Source organism: Ahaetulla prasina, chromosome 7, assembly GCF_028640845.1.
Source record: "Ahaetulla prasina isolate Xishuangbanna chromosome 7, ASM2864084v1, whole genome shotgun sequence".
Classification (NCBI taxonomy): Eukaryota; Metazoa; Chordata; class Lepidosauria; order Squamata; family Colubridae; genus Ahaetulla; species Ahaetulla prasina.
Genome location: NC_080545.1, coordinates 95,558,858 through 95,578,961, shown reverse-complemented (window position 1 = coordinate 95,578,961; position 20,104 = coordinate 95,558,858). Strand labels below are relative to the sequence as shown.

General features: G+C 44.7%; 1 protein-coding gene across 2 annotated transcripts in view; it reads left to right on the top strand.

The window, feature by feature from the left end:
- Positions 1 to 5,629, top strand: part of TAF3 (TATA-box binding protein associated factor 3) — a 200,005-nt gene extending 194,376 nt beyond the window's left edge. Inside the window, exons 6-7 of one of the 2 annotated variants that reach the window (XM_058190389.1) lie at positions 1,267 to 1,373; positions 4,881 to 5,629. In XM_058190389.1, the coding sequence (XP_058046372.1) occupies positions 1,267 to 1,373; positions 4,881 to 4,995 (222 nt within the window). In that variant the 3' untranslated portion in view covers positions 4,996 to 5,629. The remainder of the gene's footprint in view (positions 1 to 1,266; positions 1,374 to 4,880) is intronic. The other variant, XM_058190388.1, reaches the window with a different exon arrangement.
- Positions 5,630 to 20,104: the final 14,475 nt, after the last annotated feature.

The window sequence follows — 20,104 nt, the reverse complement described above, 5'->3', positions numbered from 1 at the left end:
TCTCTCTCTCTTTCTCTCTCTGCATCTCTCTCTCTCCATCTCTCTCTCTCCATCTCTCCCACACACACTTCATCTCTCTCTCTCCATCTCTCTCTTTCTTTCTCTCTCTCTCCATCATTCTTTCACACATACGCACTCCATCTCTCTCTCTTTCTCGCTCACTCTCTCTCTCTCTTTTGCTCGCTCTCTCGCTCTCTCGCTCTCTCCCACTTACCCTTCGGTAAATGTCGTAGTGTGACAAATGTCAAAGGAATGGAAAGTTACTCAGTAACTATTTTTTATACCTTTGATCTTATCAGTGAGCTGAGTTGGATGACTTTGGCTAATAAGTACTAACCCAGCAACCTAAATGCTTGTGCTGTATATATTAGACGCACATTGCCAAGACAGTCCTGGGCAAGGCAGGGAGGGACGGACGGAGGGAGGGAGGCAGCCGAATGAATGAATGGAAGGAGCATGGAAAGGCTGTAACCGGTTTCAGCTCCCACTTGGGAAGTCTTGCTTTCGCCAACCTAGCACTGGCATCTTCCGAGCCATCAAATTACACCTCTGTGGAGATCCTCAGCCACCCAGATCATGATTGTCCCAAAAGGCAGCTGGACTTCCTTCGTTTTTACTTGAAGACGTTTCCCTTCTCATCCAAGAAGCTCCTTCGGTTCTGATTCAGATTACAGGCCCCCGTTATCCACGGCTAACAAGATGTTTGTCTCGGTGGGTGGAGGGCAGAAGAACTCAACAGACCAAGTCAAACGGTGGATCCCAGGTTGAGCAAATCTAAGACAGCCCTTTGGCAACTGGAGCCAACGGTTGGGATGGGCTTGGTTATTTCTTAAGCACATCAACTTGCTTTCTGAAAGAGAAGCAGAGGTAGTGGCCTTCAAGGTGCCATTCTCTGGCTTGTTGAAGCTATTCCCCCTGAACTTCAGGTGTGTAGGACACAGTTGGCACATCCACATTATCCCATTCCAGGCTCAGCTTGGCTCGTTCTGGGAGCTCAAAAATGCTTTTAAAAGTTAAAAAAAATCCTCTGATGATCACGCGGCTCAGCTGGGGCAGAAGGCGGGGCCAGGGATTTTTGCTACCAGTTCTCCGAATCACCCGCCACCATCGCTACCGGATCGGGCGATCCGGTCCGAACCGGGAGCATTTCACTCCTGCTTTTAACTATGTTAGATAGCTATTGTGGAACATGTCAAGTAATCTACATCAAATGAGACTTCTGCCCGTTTGAGTCTTCAGTTTCTCCTTCTTTTTCTGTCCGTCCAGATCCGAGATGAGTGGGGGAACAAAATATGGATCTGTCCCGGGTGTGAAAAGCCGGACGATGGCAGCCCGATGATTGGGTGTGACGACTGTGACGATTGGTATCACTGGTAAGTGGTGGAGGAGGAGGCCACGTTCTCCTTCTTAAGAAAATGTTGGATAACCATCTGACTGAGATGGTATAGGGTTTCCTGCCTGGGCAGGGGGTTGGACTAGAAGGCCTCCAAGGTCCCTTCCAACTCTGATGTTATGTTATGTTATGTTAAGTCATGTGGGAGAACTCTTGTGGGACTTCTGGGTGTCCTAGTCTTAGAACTACAAATGATATGGAAAATGATCATTGATTACCTAAAATGGTGTAATCCGCTGGAAGCGTTCAGACAAGATCTGAACACAAAAGTGTCCAAATCAGAGCTCAGGGTCTACCATTTCTCAACAATTTGGAGACAGTGCTTACAATCAATCTGGTTTCCAGGTGGCAGAAAGGAGGAAATACAAAGTCCATGCAAATGATCTCGGTTTGGTCCAGTGGTTAAGGCACCAGGCTAGAAACTAGGAGACCACAAGTTCTAGTCCCACCTTAGGTATAAAAGCTGGTCATGTGACTTTGGGCCCATCACCAGGAGACAGTGAGTTCTAGTCCCACCTTAGGTATGAAAGCTGGTCATGTGACTTTGGGCCCATCACCAGGAGTTAGTGAGTTCTAGTCCCACCTTAGGTATGAAAGGTGGTCATGTGACTTTGGGCCCATCACCAGGAGACAGTGAGTTCTAGTCCCATCTTAGGCAGGAGAACCAATTGGGTGACTTTTGGCCAGTTTCCAGGAGACAGTGAATTCTAGTCACTGGGCATGAAAGCCAGCTGGGTGACTTTAGGCCAGTACTTCAACCCAACTCACCTCACAGGGTTGTTGTTATGGGGAAAACAGGAGGAAGAAGGTGAGTGGGATATGTTTGCCACCTTGAATTATTTGTAAAAAATAATGATCAGGTGAATGTATGGGTGGATGGATGATTGGAAGATGAATATAGATATAGTTACTATATTTAAGAATATCAGGCATGAAAGATCAGGCCTGCATGTCAAGGTCCAATTAAACTGATTTATTGCAAAAAAAAACTATCTACAAGAATCTTCTCAACTAACTGCTAGCACCTGCTTGGATAAGGACCAATAGAATTCAAGGAAGATTGGGCTTAGTCCTCTTGTGACTACCTAGGGATTCTAGACTCATTCCTCTTTTAACTCCGCCCCCCACCTTCTGCCACATCCTTCTCCTGCAATAAGCAAGTGTAAACTCAAGTTAAATCTGGTGTGTTTTTTTTTCTCCCAGCCCTTCCTGTTTTGGGGGGGCGTTGCATTTCCCAGGCCTAACACAGCCCTCTTTTTAAATGATTTTATAGACCCCTATCTTGAGCAAACAGGCTTCCTTAGCAGCCAAGTGATACATTCAGCTTGTCCTTACTGTCTGCGGTATTGAATTCCTTCTTGCAAAAGCACTGATGTGAATATAGAGTTCCCTGAATTTTCATTACTTAAATAATCCTAAGAGTATTTTTCCTGAACTGAAAAATAGACCTGTTCTACAAACTGAAAGGATTTATTCAGTGAACTGAGTAATCGTTCTACACATTTAAACAGACAAACCGAGATCCCAGTGGGGCTGTATGTGTATGTGTATACACATACACACACACACACACACACACACACACACACACACACACACATATACAATTATTATTATTATTATTATTGTTATTGTTATTGTTATTGTTATTGTTATTATTATTATTATTATTTAATTTTTATACCGCCCTTCTCCCGAAGGACTCAGGGCGGTTCACAGCCAAGTAAAAACAACAGTAAATAAATGCAATACAAATAAAATCAATAATTAAAAAACTTATTCAATTTGGCCCCGATTTAAAAATACATTTAAAAACCAGAAAACCCATTAAAATTTAAAACCCAATAATAAAAATTCTAAAAATTCTATGCCAGTCCTGCGCGGAAGAATAGATACGTCTTCAGCTCACGGCGGAAGGTCCGAAGGTCAGGAAGTTGTCGAAGTCCTGGGGGAAGTTCGTTCCAGAGGGTGGGAGCCCCCACAGAGAAGGCCCTTCCCCTGGGGGGAAGAGAAGGCCCTTCCCCTGGGGGCTGCTGCCGGCCGCCAGTCGGCATTGCTTGGCTGACGGCACCCTGAGGAGTCCCTCCCTGTGAGAGCGCACGGGTCCGTGGGAGGCAAACGGTGGCATTAGACGGTTAGGGTAAATGAATGAATATAAATGAAGTTTAAACTTTTTTTTCTTAAACCTTTAATTTCCTATATTTTTCAGCAAAAAAAAAAAAAAAAAGCAAGCAACCTCCAGCATGCGTATGCATGTCTTTTTAAAGGATGAAGAAATATAACCCTTTAGAACCAAAGATCCAGGACCCTAAAAATGATTAAAAACAGTAGAGGAAGCGCTTAAAAAAAACAACAACCCAGAAAGAAAATTATTTAGGTACAGATACATTCCAGTTTATGCACGATGTGGAAAAATATATATATATCTATATCTATATCAGGAAGTACAATTCAGAGAAAACCCATTACGCCAATTCGCGGAGACCTGTAGCCGTTCTAAGTATCTAAGAACATGTTTCACGAGAAACTACAGGAAGTAACCCTTGTGGAAATCCACCGGTGCCTCATTTTATTCATATCTGCAGGAGGATTTTGAGGTGAGGGAGAACACGAGATCAGCGCTGACACCACATACATTAAAATTGTGGAATCTCTTCGGTTGTAGGGGATGCCCCGTATCATTGTGTATGTGTGTGTGTGTGAAAACGAAGCCATCGTCAAACAAAACGTGTTGTTGTGATTGTTGTTTTTTAACCCACATTTTATCCAACCTCCGTCACAGGATGTTCCCTCCTTTAAATTTGATAATTTAAATCAAATTATAGGTAGTCCTTAACTTGCGACCATTCGCTTAGTGATCATTCGAAGTTACGACATCACTGGGAAAAAAGTGACTTAGGACCGTTTTTCACCCTTACGACCATGACAGCATCTCTGGGGTCACGTGATCAAAAATTCCGGCACTTGGCAACTACCTCATATTTATGACGCTTGCAATGTCCCGGGGTCATCGAAATCCCTTTTTACGACCTTCTGACGGGCGGTATTCACTTACCTTCGCTATCGGTTCGCTACCCATCTCCGCGCATGCGCAGAGCATCAAAAGCGGGATGTGATGACATCCGGGCGGGTGGGTGGAGCCTCCCGCAGTCGCCACTACCGGTTTGCCCGAACCGGATATAACCGGCTGAATACCACCACTGCCTTCTGACAAGCAAAGTCAAGGGGGAAGCCAGATTCACTTAACAACCGTGTGACTAGCTTAAACACGGTGGGGGTGACTCGCTTAACACCCGTGGCAAGAAAGGTCGTAAAACGGGTCAAAGCTCATTTAACAACCGTCTCCGCTTAGCACCCGGAATTTGGGGCTCCGTTGCGACCGTAAGTCGAGGACTACCTGTAGCTCTTTGATCCTTGTTCAAATTTGCAAGGAATTGTTCTCCTTCCTCCTGCCATCTTTCACCCCTTTCTCCTTTTCCCTTCGCAGGCCCTGCGTCGGCATCACGGCTGCTCCCCCTGAAGAGATACAATGGTTCTGCTGTCGGTGCGCGAGCAAAAAGAAGGACAAAAAACACAAGAAGGGAAAACACAAAGCACACTGAAGTTGTGGAGAATTGTCAGGGCGGGGGGGCCCTGGACGTTCCTGCTCCCCGAGTCCTCTTTTTCGGAGGGATTCGGTCCGGCTTCTGCTTGCCCTGTCCGTTGCCATCACATCTCTGAGGATTTCGTTTTTGGGACGAATCGCAAAGATGCACATCCATACATACAGTTCTCTCCCTCCGCTTCTCTCTCTCTCTGTCTCTTTCTCTTTCTCTCTCTCTCTTTTTCCTCCTTCACCAAGTGTGACAGGCACAAATTGAGAATTTAACGGACTCGCCAGCCAGAAGAACAATCAACCAAGCAGCAGAGACCTTTGTAAATATCAGCCGTCTTCTTTAGACTTTGCGTTTCTTTTTTCCCCCCTTGGTTTTAAGTAGCAGAAGAGACTAATTATGATCCTTTTGAAAACCCCTGGAGTGATTTCCGCCGCCTTTTCCTTGCAAAGCCAGAAAAATCAGATGTGACTCCGGGATGGAGTAAAATGGCTGGTAGATTTTTATTTTATTTTTTTTCTGATGGGAGTATGTGAAACTTTTTTTTTGTCTCTGTCCTTGTTTTTTCCTCCTCCCATTTTCTTTCTTTCTTTCTTTCTTTCTTTTTTTACAACAACATAAATAAATCTGCCTTAGCTTTTTGTGAAATAACTTCCTTTTTCTTTCGGGTGTGCGTCTACGTGGCGGGAGTGGGTGAGGTAGGTTTCTCCAATTGAAAATATGAATTAGATTTTTCTCCCCACTTCCAAAGCCCATGAGTCCTTCGGGAGAAGGGCGGTATAGAAATTAAATTATAAATAAAATAAATGTGAATGAAGATTCAGTCTTCAGGAAAAGGAGAGATTTTCGGCTTGCTCATTTCAGAAGTTCGTCGAAGCACTTCCTTAGAAATAGATTTTATTTTTATTTATTGTTTTACTCAGGTTGATACCTAGAAGACAACGGTGGCTATTTTAAAATTTGCCTACAGCAGGGGTCTCCAACCTTGGCAACTTTAAGACTTGTGGACTTCAACTCCCAGAATACCTCAGCCAGCAAAGCTGGCTGAGGAATTCTGGGAGTTGAAATCCACAAGTCTTAAAGTTGTCAAGGTTGGAGACCCCTGGCCTATAGTACAGGTAGCTTTCAACTTGCAACCAAATTGAACCCCAAATTTCCACGGCTAAGCGAGGCCGTTGTCAAATGAATTTAGCCTCATTTTACAACCTATCTTCCCACATAACCACTGCAGTTGTTAAGTTGGCAACAAGGTTGTTAAGGGAATACGGCTTCCCCATTGACGTCACTTGTCAGAAAGTCACAAAAGAGGATCACATGACTCCGGGGCACTGCAGCAATCATAAGTACATGCCAGTTGCCCAGCGTCCAACTTTTGATCACGTGAACACGGACATGCTGCAATGGTTGTTAAGTGTGAAAAACAGTCACATGTCCCTTTTTACACTGTCATTGTAACTTCGAACAGTCACTGAACAAGTGATTGTAAGTCAAGAACTACCTGTAGTTTATCCAAGCCACTTCCTAGAAATATATATATATTTTGAGCAGAAGGCACTGCGACCAATTTTGAAATTTGCCTCAGAATTATTTTTAGGACTTTGTTATTTTACTTTTTCTTTTTCTTCTTTTTACATTTTCCTCATGTTGTAGAAGGTTACATAGATTTCTGGGTGCGGGTGCGATGGGGACCAGTAGTGGGTTGCTACCGGTTCGCCCCAAATCGGGCGAATCGGTGACAACGGGAGGCTCTGCCCACCCGCCTAGCCGTCTCTCCGCATGCGCAGAAGTGTTGCACCCGCACAAGCAAACTGGTAGCAAAATTGAAACCCGCTACTGATGAGGGACCCAATCTATGTATTCAATTCTCCTTTTCAACCAAGACTTTAAAGCAGGGGTCTTCAAACTTGGCAATTTTATGACTCGTGGACTTCAGCTCCCAGAATTCCTCAGCCAGCCAGGAATTCTGGGAGTTGAAGTCCACACGTCTTAAAAGCTTCCAAATTTGAAGACCCCTGCATCTCTTCTGTCATACAGCTTGCTTCTATCAGAAGAACCAAAAACATATTGGCAAATAACAGTACGTTTTACTTCGTATTCTGCGTTTTGAAATTCAGATTTAAAACTCCTGGCATTTCACTGGAATAACAGGTCCCATGGAAATAACTGGGAACAGAGTATGGATGTATTTCAGTCCGCGTAGTTTTCCTTCGTATCCTTGGGGCTAATGTTCAGGAAATGCCTGAGCCTAACCGGTGAGAAAACAGGGTTATTTAAATATATGGGGTTTTGCCACCAAAATGCAGGTATTTTTCATCAGAGCGATTAAAAGAAGAAAGAGCAACTCAACCTGTGCCTATGGAAAATATCCTCGGAGTGAGGAGAAAACTAGTTTCAAGAGATCAGGACAATCCTTATTGAAATTGCCTTAATTTGTGATCAGAGGTTGGCTAGAGGCCGCCATAGACTTTATCTATGCCAGCTTGCAAATTGATGGGGTTTTTTTAAAAAAAAAATCAGATTTTTTTTTTTCCCTGCAGCTGGGAAGTTTAATGCAAGATGCTTTGCCAAGATGGGAGGCTTAGTCACATGTCCAAATTAAAGGCGCTAAACCTGGTGGGATTTTCAGGAACTGCACCTCCCTTTTAAAATTTGCCACGCGTTCTCTTAAAAGACTGCTAGGCTAGTATTCTGGGAATGAAAACTCGGCTAAAGCAAAGAAGCTGAGCTTTACCTAAACAGTAGCAGGAAAAAAAAATTTAAGTCAGAAATGTGCTCTTTCCCACTCAGTCTCCTGTCAATCTTGACCAAGCTCGGAATTATATCGGCATAGGAATCAAACTTCCTTTGCATTTCAATTCGGTTTTATGACGTTTTTATGCAGTTTTGGAAAAAAGGCAAATTCCATTTGGCCTTTTGAGATGTGCCTTATTCTTATCTCTTGGACCACAAAGAGATTGCCACGAGAGCTACAAATATTATTTGAACGTTTTACTGAGCTTGTCGAAGAGGTAAACAAACCGCGGTGGAAATATACGGAGTCCGCATTCCACATTACACTTAAGGAAAAAATATAGTTTCCTGGTTCAGAAGTTAAATCACGGGGCTTTTCCATTATTACGGTCGATAACCAGATCACGATGGAGTGATTTTGAAACATGGAAAGATCAGAATCGGATGCCGAGCAGAACCCACTGGTAAATAACACAGGAGGAAATATTGCAAATAAAAAAAAAATAGGTGAGCCATTATTTTGTTATAAAGTGCACACAGAAACAAATCACATGGATACAGGTAGTCCTTGACTTATAGCAGTTCATTTAGGGCAGTGGTTCTCAACCTTTATAGTGCTGCGACCCCTTTAATACAATTCCCCACGATGTGGTGACCCCAACCGCAGGAGAAAAAAAGCGGCAAACTGTTTTTTTGAATTTATCGCGCCTGAAGCCGTATTGGCTAGCGATCTGAACTGCTTGCGATCGCCTTGAGGACGGAGGCATTAAAGCAGAGACTCCTCCCCTATTAAGTTTATTGCACCTGAAGCCAGATTAGGCTAGCGATTGGGAGTGATTGCAGCTGGCTTGAGAGGGAGACATCAGAGCAAAGATTTCTCTCTTTTTTAATTCACTGCCCCTGAAGCCGAATTCGGCTAGCGATTTGAAGAGCCTGCAGCTGGCTTGTGGAGTCAACCATTGGAGCGCGATTCTTCGACTCGCAAGTATACTTCCCATATTTCCGATGGTCTTAGGCGACCCCTGGTAAATCGTCATTTGACCCCCAACGGGGTCGCGACCCACAGGTTGAGAACCGCTGATTTAGGGACTGCTCAATGTTACAACAGCACTGAAAAAACAGCGCTCCCTCTTTCTGTATCTCTCTTATCTTTCTATGTCTCTGTCTCTCTCTCTGTCTCTGTCTCTCTCGCTTTCTCTCTGTCTATCTTCTGGAGGGGGGGTAAAAACCGGGGCACGCAGATACCCCAGGAGGCCTCCATGTACCCCGTTTTTGGCCTACAGAGTGCTACTGGAGGCAGGGGAGGCCAAAAACGGTAGCCCATTTTTGGCCTCCCGGGGTGTCTGCGCGCCCCGTTTTCCACCTCCCCCGCCTCCAGAAGCACTCTGCATGTTGGCCTTAACCTTCCAGTTCCGGCCCGCGGGGCTCATGAAGGTAAGTCCTGCGCTTGGCTGAAGGGTGGGGGCCAGTGGATGGGCGGGGCGATGTGGGCGGGGCAGCCTCATGGTCCTAGGCGGGCTGGATTAATGGCTTCAGCAGACCGTATGTGGCCCGCGGGCTGTAGTTTGAGGACCCCTGATCTGGACCATCTAATCACTGATGTACAATTTATGTGAACAAAAATCAAATACTGGACTGGTATATTTGCAGCCGGTCACATTGTGAGCGACGTGGGAAACCCAACTTTATGGAGAACATAAGTTGGGCACCTTGGAGAGCTACTCAGCAGGATAAGAGCACAAGGCTCTTAATTTTAAGGTATTTCTTTCGCAGAGATAATCTCCCTGCCCAATGGTATGTACAGGTGAGCATATAATATCTGCCTCTGACAAGGTATTCTTTTTTTTCTTCCTTTTTTTTTCTTTTTTTCTTTGTCTCTGGAAAGCACACTCAGGTTCCCTATCCTGCCCCATCTGATCTGCCATTCCAAAGGGAAACCTGAGGGAAATTGGAGCGCCTCAAAACCTCCCCAAGTTCGCCCGAGCCTCGGCAAGAGATAAATTATCATGCGTGACCCCCTGTGTCACCTAAAGCTCTTTTCTTTTGTCTTTTGAATAGGACAATTAAGGGCTGAGTAACCAAATTAAGGGTATAAAATGAACTCTGAGATACGGAGACCTCTCGCAGGCAAGAATGTTAATGAACGAGGTTCACTAATGCCACGGTGGTTAAGTTTTCAGTACTAAAAAAAAAAAAGTTTTACAGACGATTTTTTAAATCACGGGAAAGTCATTTGTTCCCTTTCCCAGTCTTTAGATTATCTATCTATCTATCTATTTATCTATCTATCATCTATTTTATCTATCTATCTTATCTATATATACCTACCTATCTATCTATCTATCTATCTATCTATCTATCTATCTATCTATCTATCTATCTATCTATCTATCTATCTGCCAGGAAAGGGAACAAATGAGTTTTGCATCTCCTTCTAGGCTTCTAAATATATATAAATGCATCTCCTTTTAGGTATGTGTATGTATCTATATGTATATATATCAGATTTACGTTTTGTTGTGAATGCGACTGCTTGAGGGCTCCTGGACTGGAGCTGAAAGGCGAAAGGGAAGCAGTATGCTCCCTCCCATATTGGGGTAGACCAGGGGCTTCGACAGAAAAACACTTTATATATCTATATCTATATCTATCTATCTATCTATCTATCTATCTATCTATCTATCTACATACACACAGAGAGGAGAGGGAGGGAGATAAAAGGAGATGCATATACATACATACATACATACATAGTGTTGTGCCTCGCCCGCTTTCCCCGCAGCCGGGGCCTTCTTATCTGCTTCCGAACACTGAGGAATGTCCTAACATGCCTCCCGGCCCCAGCCCTGGCTCCATGCCCAGACAGGCTGAGGAAGAAGCAGCGCCTCCAGCCCCCAGCCCTGGCTCCATGCCCAGGCAAACAGAGCAACTAGACCCCTCCCCCTCCCCCACAGCATGTGAGCCTGAGGAAGGTCAATTACCAACAGCTGCAGACTGGAATGACCCTCGCTTCAGGAGATTAGATAAGCGGCGGCAACAGAAGGAAGGGAGGGGCAGGCCGGGATAAGTGCTGAGTCATGGAGTCACACCCCATGGCCTATATAAAGGATCTGCTTTCTGGCATTCTTTTGTTATTCAAAAAGTTTTTATTAGTCAAAAAAGGTTTATACAAATACATATCAGGTATGGTAAATTTTCATTTTTCTTATCTAAAATAAGAATTTTACTCAAATTTTTTAACACATACAACAGCCATAAGGCAAGCAGGTGACACGAAGTAGCTAAGTTTGCAAATTTTAAATACGTAATAAAGAAGAGTCAAGAATAAACAGAATATCGTACAAAAGAGAATAAGGAAAACCAACACAATCCCAAATATCTTTATCACTTCCTAGTTTTGGATCTCAGAACTCTGGGTTCAGCCTGACCCAACTCCAGGGCCGCAACAGCGGCAGCCGCTCAGCCCCATGATCTATAACCTCCCTTCTTCAATTCCTGGGTCATCTGATTCCAGGAAGGCTTTGTGTTCCTCCACATAGGCCGTAGCCTCCGCAATTGTACTGATTTTTTCGTAATGCCCTCCCGGAAAATCATCAATCCTCTGGCATCAGCCATCTGAAGCCCACTCCTTCTGGTACAATTTGCTTGACAAAAATAATATTTCTTTCTTTTTCACGTACCTGTCTGGGAATCTGCCTCAGAATGGCTATCTCCTGCCCCTGTAAATCAGTGCCCCACTCCTATGTTTTCTAAGAATTTCATCTCTCGTCTCTCTTCTCACAAATTTGACATGAACCTCTCTGGGAACTGCATGCGTGCGTGCATATTGCGAATTAACTCTATAAACTCGATCCACATCCCAATTCATGAAATCAACACCTCTCCCAAGAAATTCTCCCAACAATTTAGTCACAACATCTCTCAAGTCTTCTTGGTCCACTTCTTCCAAATTTTGAAACCTAAGGAAATAAGACATTTTATCCATCTGTAGTCCAAGCACAGCATTGCCTGTCGTCTCCTCTCTTTTCTGCACTGCCCCCATCTCACCCTCCAAACCTTCCACTTTCTGCTTGTTTTCTGCTGAAACTTGTTGAGTATCCTTTAAATCCTTTTGGATAGTCACAATTTCTGCTCTTATTTCATCCAATTTCTTGTCCATATTAGATAACTTTTCCAAAATTCTCTCCATCTCTCCAGCAGTTGGTCTCTGACCTTTTGCCATTAAGGAAAAAAAATACAAAATCCTCAGGCAGGCACAGTATCCTTGTAATTTCCTCCGGATCCACCAGGGGCACTCACAGGAGCAACGAGTCCAGAGTACAGTTAGTCAACCAGGAAGTCGAAGGAAGTGATGTCATCAAAATTCTCATAGTGAAGGCGGAAGCTGGACGCCACCACTGTTCCCCAGAAGGAGGGGGGGCCTCAAACCTTCCCTCCTAAATTTCTCCATCACCTCTTCTCTCCAGAGCTCCACAAAACCGGTAATCTTCTTATTTTAAGTTCTCCTCTCTCCAGAATAACTCGTGCTCCTTCCACCCGCCGGGGAGGAAAAACCCCCGCACTCCGGGCACTCCACTCACGTTTACCGATATTCCTTCCTTCTCCTCCTCAATTCTTCTCCGTGCCCTGTTCACCACCAGGCTGCTGCAGTTATAGATCCAATGCCCCGGTGTCACTGGGCACAGCGGCCCAGGCGACGACCAAAATAATGGCCGCGGCCTGTGGCCTCCGAACCCCGCCGAGCCTAGGACGCGCCAGCATCGGTCCCCACAGTCCTGTATGTCGGCTGGGAGACCCCTGGCGAGCCGTCCGTGCGGCAGGTGTCCTTTTCGGAACACCTGGCCCCTGAGGGCCTCGGCGGCGGCCGGATTCGGGCGCTGGAGGCAGGAGAAGCCTTCCAGACGTCCGTTGCCGCTGGATACCGGAAGTCGTCCCCTTTCTGGCATTCTTTGAGTCAGGCAAAGTCTACCTTATCTTGCTGAAATCACTTTCTGGTCTCCTGCCTGCCTTGAGAACTTTGCTAGGACTTTGGCAGAGCTGCAGAGGCACGCCTGATTCGGATTTCCCTGACCCGGCCGTCAGCGGAGGAGTGGGACACGACACATACATACATATATCCTGTTTCCCCAAAACTAAGGCATCCCCTTAAAATAAGCCCAATTGCGCTTTTGAGCACATGCGCTAAAATAAGCCTCCCCCTGAAAATAAGCCGTCCCTGAAAACATTTTAACACAGAGCAGGAAATCGAGTAAGACGGCAAGAGGAGCCCCGTCTTGCTCCACGCACCCCAAAATAATAAGACCTCCCCGAAAATAAGGCCAAGCGTTTATTTCAGGGATTCATAAAAATATAAGACAGGGTCTTATTTTTAGGGAAACCCACCCACTGTCCATCCTTCTCCCTTAAGGAAATTATCTTTTGTTAACTCTCGGAGGGAGGCACTGCGCATCCACTGATCTCAGATCCACCAAACAATTAGGTTGCAACATGTAATACGAACATTTGGAGGATCTAAAGCAGTCCATCAAGTTGTTGAAAACCGAGGCGGGGCGTTTAAAGAACGGTGCAGTACTTTTGTGGGTCTCGGTTTCTGTTTTGTGTGCCGCGGCGGCAAAATAATCCTTCCCCAGTTGCTGCCGAGTTGAACCTCCCATGCCACAATCTACCTAACCAGCAGCTAAACGTCGTCATTTGCCCTACAGGTAAGTCCTTCACTTCACCACCGTTCGTTTAGTGACCGTTCAAAATTACAACATCACGGAAACGAGTGATTTATGACCTGTTTTTTTTTTTCACACTTACGTCCATTTTTTTCACACTGATGACCGCTGCAGCATCCCCATGGTCCCGGCATCCAAATTTGGCCGCTGGACCACTCCTATGTTTGGAGGTTGCAACCTCATGTAAATTCCCCATTGGCGTGGCCGTCTGACCAGCAAAGTCAACGGGGAAGCCAGGTTTCGCTTAACGACTGCATTACCAACTTTCTTGCTGTATGTTGTTAAGTGGGTCCCTGCTGTGGTTAAGTTAGGAACCTGGTCGTTAAGTGGATCTGGCTTCCCCATTGGCTTTCTGTGTCAGACGGTCACAAAAGGTGATCGCATCACACATATACACACACACGGACGCTGCCAGCGCCATAAATACATACCAGTTGCCTTGTGTGTACAAATTCGGATCACGTGATCGCAGGGAGGAGAGTCATAAGTGTGAAAAATGGTCATAAGTCACTCTTTTCCGTGCCGTTGAAACCTCGCTAAACAAATGTTAGTCAAGCAAGCAGCCTGAGGAGATTCTTGTATTAGAGGCGGTCAGTAATGAAGTGTTTTCGTTATTTGCAAGCGACTCTCATTGTTTGCATGTGACACTAACAAGGGTCTCTACGGTTGGGCTACCTTTCTCTGTTTGACCCAAGTGGAAGACGAGCCTTCGCATGTGAAAGCGTCTACATTTCGGGCTCCCAGCTTGAAGAACGAGTTGGGCAAGCCACGCAAACCTTGTTGATTGATCTACCCCGGATTTCTCAAGAAGTAGAGGAGATGCGTATCCAAGATACCTCAGAAAGGCAGGGACCGGCCTCCTCCACCTTTAATGAGTTCCTCATCCTGACAACACCTCAATGATCACAAGGTGTTCCTTTCTCCGTGGCTTTGCAGGTGGCACTTAGGAATGTTTTAGAAGTGGGAACATCTCAAGAAGAATATGCTTTTGCTACCGGCTGGCTGCCATCCTTGGAAGGCTAATTTCCGACCGCTGATTGGCGGCTTATTTCCATAAATTCTCAAATTCACATCTGTGAAGTCATATAGAATAACAGAGTTAGAAGGGACATCACTTCAGACAAATGGTTATCTAATCTCTGATTAAAAACTTCCAGTGTTGAAGCATTCGCAACTTCTGGAGGCAAATCGTTCCACAGATTAGAATAGAATAGAATAGAATAGAATAGAATAGAATAGAATAGAATAGAATAGAATAGAATAGAATAGAATAGAATAGAATAGAATACTTTATTGGCCAAGTGTGATTGGACACGGACAAGGAATTTGTCTTGGTGCATACGCTCTTGGTATACATAAAAGAAGAGATACATTTATCAAGAATCATAAGGTACAATACTTAATGATAGTCATAAGGTACAAATAAGCAGTCAGAAAACAAACAATATCAATATAAATCATAAGGATTGCCAGCAACAAAGTTACAGTCATACAGTATAAGTGGAAGGAGATGGGTGATGGGAACAATGAGAAGATTAATAGTAGTGCAGATTCAGTAAATAGTTTGACAGTGTTGAGGGAATTATTGGTTTAGCAGAGTGATGGCGTTCGGGAAGAAACTGTTCTTGTGTCTAGTTGTTCTGGTGTGCAGTGCTCTATAGCATCGTTTTGAGGGTAGGAGTTGAAAGAGTTTATGTCCTGGATGTGAGGGATCTGTAAATATTTTCATGGCCCTCTTCTTGATTCGTGCAGTATACAGGTCCTCAATGGAAGGCAGGTTGGTAGCCATTGTTTTGTAATTGTTCTGTCAGGAAATTTCTCCTTAGTTCTAAGTTGCTTCTCTCCTTGATTAGTTTCCACCCATTGCTTCTTGTCCTACCTTCAGCTGCTCTGGAGAATAGCTTGACTCCCTCTTCTTTGTGGCAGCCCCTGAGATATTGGAAGACTGCTATCATGTCTCCCCAAGTCCTTATTTTCATCAAAGTAGATATACCCAGTTCCTGCAACCGTTCTTCATATGGTTTAGCCTCCAGTCCCCTAATCATCTTTGTTGCTCTTCTCTGCACTCTTTCTACAGTCTCCACATCTTTTTTACATCGTGGCGACCAAAACTGAATGCAATATTCCAAGTGTGGCCTTACCAAGGCCTTATAAAGTATTATTAACACTTCACGTGATTTTGATTCTATTCCTCTGTTAATGCAGCCTAGAACCGTGTTGGCTTTTTTGGCAGCTGCTGAACTTGTTTTGGTTGCAGTCACTTTCTCCGCACAATAGCCATCGCTGATTGATTGGTCGTGCCTGAATGTTCAATTTCTCTCCCATCACATAGCTGTAATGATTTTATAGACAATATTTCCGACCCCATTCCCGTTAAAGACCTCGGAGTTTTCATGTCAAATGATCTAAGTGCCAAAGCCCACTGCAACTACATAGCAAAAAAAGCTCTAAGAGTTGTAAACCTAATCTTGCGTAGCTTCTTTTCCAAAAACACCACACTACTAACCAGAGCGTATAAAACATTTGCTAGACCAATTCTAGAATACAGCTCACCTGTCTGGAACCCACACCTCATCTCTGACATTAATACAATTGAACGTGTCCAGAAATATTTCACAAGAAGAGTTCTCCATTCCTCTGAAAACAATAAAATACCCTATCCCACCAGACTTGAAATCCTAGGCTTAGAAAACTTGGAACTCCGTCGCCTAGGACAAGACCTAAGTTTAACTCACAGAATCATCTATTGTAATGTCCTTCCTGTTAAAGACTACTTCAGCTTCAATTGCAATAATACTAGAGCAACCAATAGATTTAAACTTAATGTCAACCGCTTTAATCTAGATTGCAGAAAATATGACTTCTGTAACAGAATCATCAGTGCTTGGAATACTTTACCTGACTTTGTGGTCTCTTCCCATAATTCTAAAATATTCAACCAAAAACTGTCTACTATTGACCTCACCCCATTCCTAAGGGGACCATAAGGGGCGTGCATAAGCGCACAAACGTGCCTACTGTTCCTGTCCTATTGTTTTTCTTTTCTTCTTCCTATATACATATATGCTTATACCTCCTTATATTTACCCATATATGTGTTTATATATTATATAATCTTTTTGTATGATACCTACATATATTGTTATGACAAATAAATAAATAAAAATAAATAAATGAAAACATTCAGTGCTATCGAAGATCAGGATTTTCTATTGAAAAGAGTGTTTTAATTTGCAATTCAACATTTAAAACACCAAAAAGCACCCAAAGGCAGGACAAGAAGCAACAGATGGAAACTAATCAAGGAGAGAACCAACCTAGGACTAAGGAGAAATTTTCTGATAGTGAGAACAATTAATCAGTGGAACAAGTTGCCTCCAGAAGTTGTGAATTTTCCAACACTGGAGGTTTTTAAGAAGAGATTGGACAGCCATTTGTCTGAAATGGTGTAGGGTTTCCTGCTTGAGCAGGGGGTTGGACTAGACGACCTCCAAGAACCTTTCCAACTCTGTTATTCGGCATTCTGTAAAAAAAAAAAAACCACTCATATTTGCTCTTATTTTTTTTATTTTTTTTTTGCATTTATATCCCGCCCTTCTCCGAAGACTCAGGGCAGCTTACACTGTGTTAAGCAATAGTCTTCATCCATTTGTATATTATATACAAAGTCAACTTATTGCCCCCAACAATCTGGGTCCTCATTTTACCTACCTTATAAAGGATGGAAGGCTGAGTCAACCTTGGGCCTGGTGGGACTTGAACCTGCAGTAATTGCAAGCAGCTGCTGTCAATAACAGACTGTCTTACCAGTCTGAGCCACAGAGGCCCCAACTTTAGTGAGTGCTTCAACAGATCTCTTTAACTGACCGGAGACCGGTCACATATTTTCCATCAGATCTTAACGCTGTGATTTGTCAGCCATCCAACATTCTCAATTACTGAGTACTATCACAGGTCAGCTATTAAATATCATTGCGCATCAGTTATTAGGCACAATTAGATTCTACCGAATGTTGTACTCAAACACAGTATCATAGTTGTGCGCTATAGAAATGGAAAAAGATAATTACTCAAAGAGTATTTGGATAGCTGACTTTTAAATGTCTACGGAGAGTCTCAGTCATCCATCCAGGTCATGGCTGTCCATGAATATAAATCCTTCCATTCTCCACCATTCAGTCAGAACTGAAGAAGCTTCTGGGATGAGAAGCGAAATGCTTTCAAGCAAAACAAAGAACATACAGCTGCCTTTTTGAAAAAGCACCTGCGGGACATCCGAGTTTTAAATTTGTAAGGAAAATCCCTGGATATCCAATTCTTTCTCTGTCGTGTCCCACTCCTCCGCTGATGGCCGGGTCAGGGAAATCCGAATCAGGTGTGCCTCTGCAGCTCTGCCAAAGTCCTAGCAAAGTCCTCAGGGCAGGCAGGAGACCAGAAAGTGACTTCAGCAAGATATGTTTAGACTTTGCCTGTCTCAGAGAATGCCAGAAAGCAGATCCTTTATATAGGCCATGGGGTGTGGCTCTATGACTCAGCACTTATCCAGGCCTGCCCCTCCCTTCCTTCTGTTGCCTCCGCCTATCAAGTCTTCTGACGTGAGGGTCACTCCAGTCTGCAGCTGTTGGCAATTGACCTCCCTCAGGCTCACATGCTGTGGAGGAGGGGGAGGGGTCTAGTTGCTCCGTTTGCCTGGGCATGGAGCCAGAGCTGGGGGCTGGAGATACTTCCTCCTCTTCAGCCTGTCTGGGCATGGAGCCAGGGCTGGGGCCGGGAGGCATACTAGGACATTCCTCCGTGTTCGGAAGCAGATAAGAAGGCCCCGGCTGTGGTGAGATTGGACGAGACACAACATTCTCTATTTTATTTTCCTGATGCAAATGTAGAGTTAAGTATGTTGTGCTAATTCCAACATATCCGTTTAGCAGCCTTCTCTAAGACATGAAACCAAGATATTTATGGAGATGCTCAGTCATCCAGGTCATGGTTGTCCCAAAGGAGCTTTTTTCCAAAAGACAGCTGAACTTTCTCAGTGCTATCTTTAAAAACTTTTTGTTTCACTATCCGAGAAGCTTCTTCAGTTCTCCGAGGAAGAAGTTTCTTGGATGAGAAGAGAAATATTTTCGAAGAAAATACGAAGAAAGCCCAGTTGCCTTTTGGGGGGGGGGGAACCACCTTTGGGCAGTGATGAAATCCAGTTTTTTTTTTACTACCGGTTCTGTGGGTGTGGCTTGGCGGGCGTGGCTTGGTAGGTGTGGCAGAGGAAGGATACTGCAAAATCCCCATTCCCTCCCCACTCCTGGGAAAAGGATACTGCAAAATCTCCATTCCCACCTCACTCTGGGGCCAGCCAGAGGTGGTATTTGCCGGTTCTCTGAACTACTCAAAATTTCTGCTACCGGTTCTCCGAACTACTCAAATTTCCGCTACCGGTTCGCCAGAACCTGTCGGAACCTGCTGGATTTCACGCCTGCCTTTGGAACATTTCATAGACTTGCTATGCCATCTGAGGACCTGGAATACAACGTATGGGATGAAGACACTCTACAGTTGGCTGATGGAAGGCAACTTTCGGGAGGTTGTGTACAGCCGGTTTCAACCGGTTCACCCGAACCGGTAACAGAAATTGCAGGGCGACCGGCTCCCCCACCCCGGCTCTAAGCCATTCTATTTAGGCAAATTTTTGAGGCTGAGCACATGCACAGAAGGTGCGCACGCAAGCAAAGCACATGCGCAGAAGGCCGGGCACATGCGCGAAAGGCAGAGTTACGTGGTGGACTGGTAGTAATGAGAAACCCACCGCTGGTTGTGTAGCGTTCAACAGCCAGGGTGTGTGGCTGGGAAAAAAAGGATTCCACTAACCTGAATTTTTCATGTTACGTCAATTCACAGAGAAGTCTCTACGATCCTTTCCTATGTGTTTCATCGTTTCCCCCTTCAGCTGCATTGCAACTGACAATTTTATATTTATACCTGTAGTCGTCGACTTACAACAGTTATTTAGTGAGCGTTCGAAGTTAGAATGGGACTGAAAATAATCCCATTTCTTTTTTATAGATGTTTTTCACATCAAGGACTCTTGCAACATCCCCAGAGTGCACATGATCAAAATTCAGTCACTTAGCAACTGATTCATATTTACGACGGTTGCAGTGTCCCGGGTCCCGTGATCAGTGGTGGGGTTCAGCCAGTTCGGACCAGTTCAGGTGAACCGGTTGTTAAATTGCTGGCTGGCCCCTCCTCGCCCCTCCCCACTACTTCCAGGAGTCCCCACGTACCGCGTTTTGCCTCCCAGGTAAGTGCAGGGAGGCCTACTAGGCCCAAAACGGGGTATTGCAGGGGTGAGGCACGGCCCCCCTGTGGCCCGTTTTTGCTCCCAGGGGGGTGCAGGAGGCCAAGTGCTGCCTGTCACACCCCCTGGCCACGCCCACCATGGCCACGCCCACCCAGCCAGTCATTAGGGCCTCTGGTGGCTCAACAGACTAATGCAGTCTGTTATTAACAGCAGCTGCTTGCAATTACTGCAGGTTCAAGCCCCACCAGGCCCAAGGTTGACTCAGCCTTCCATCCTTTATAAGGTAGGTAAAATGAGGACTCAGATTGTTGGGGGCAATAAAAATTGACTTTGTATATAATATACAAATGGATGAAGACTATTGCTTAACACAGTG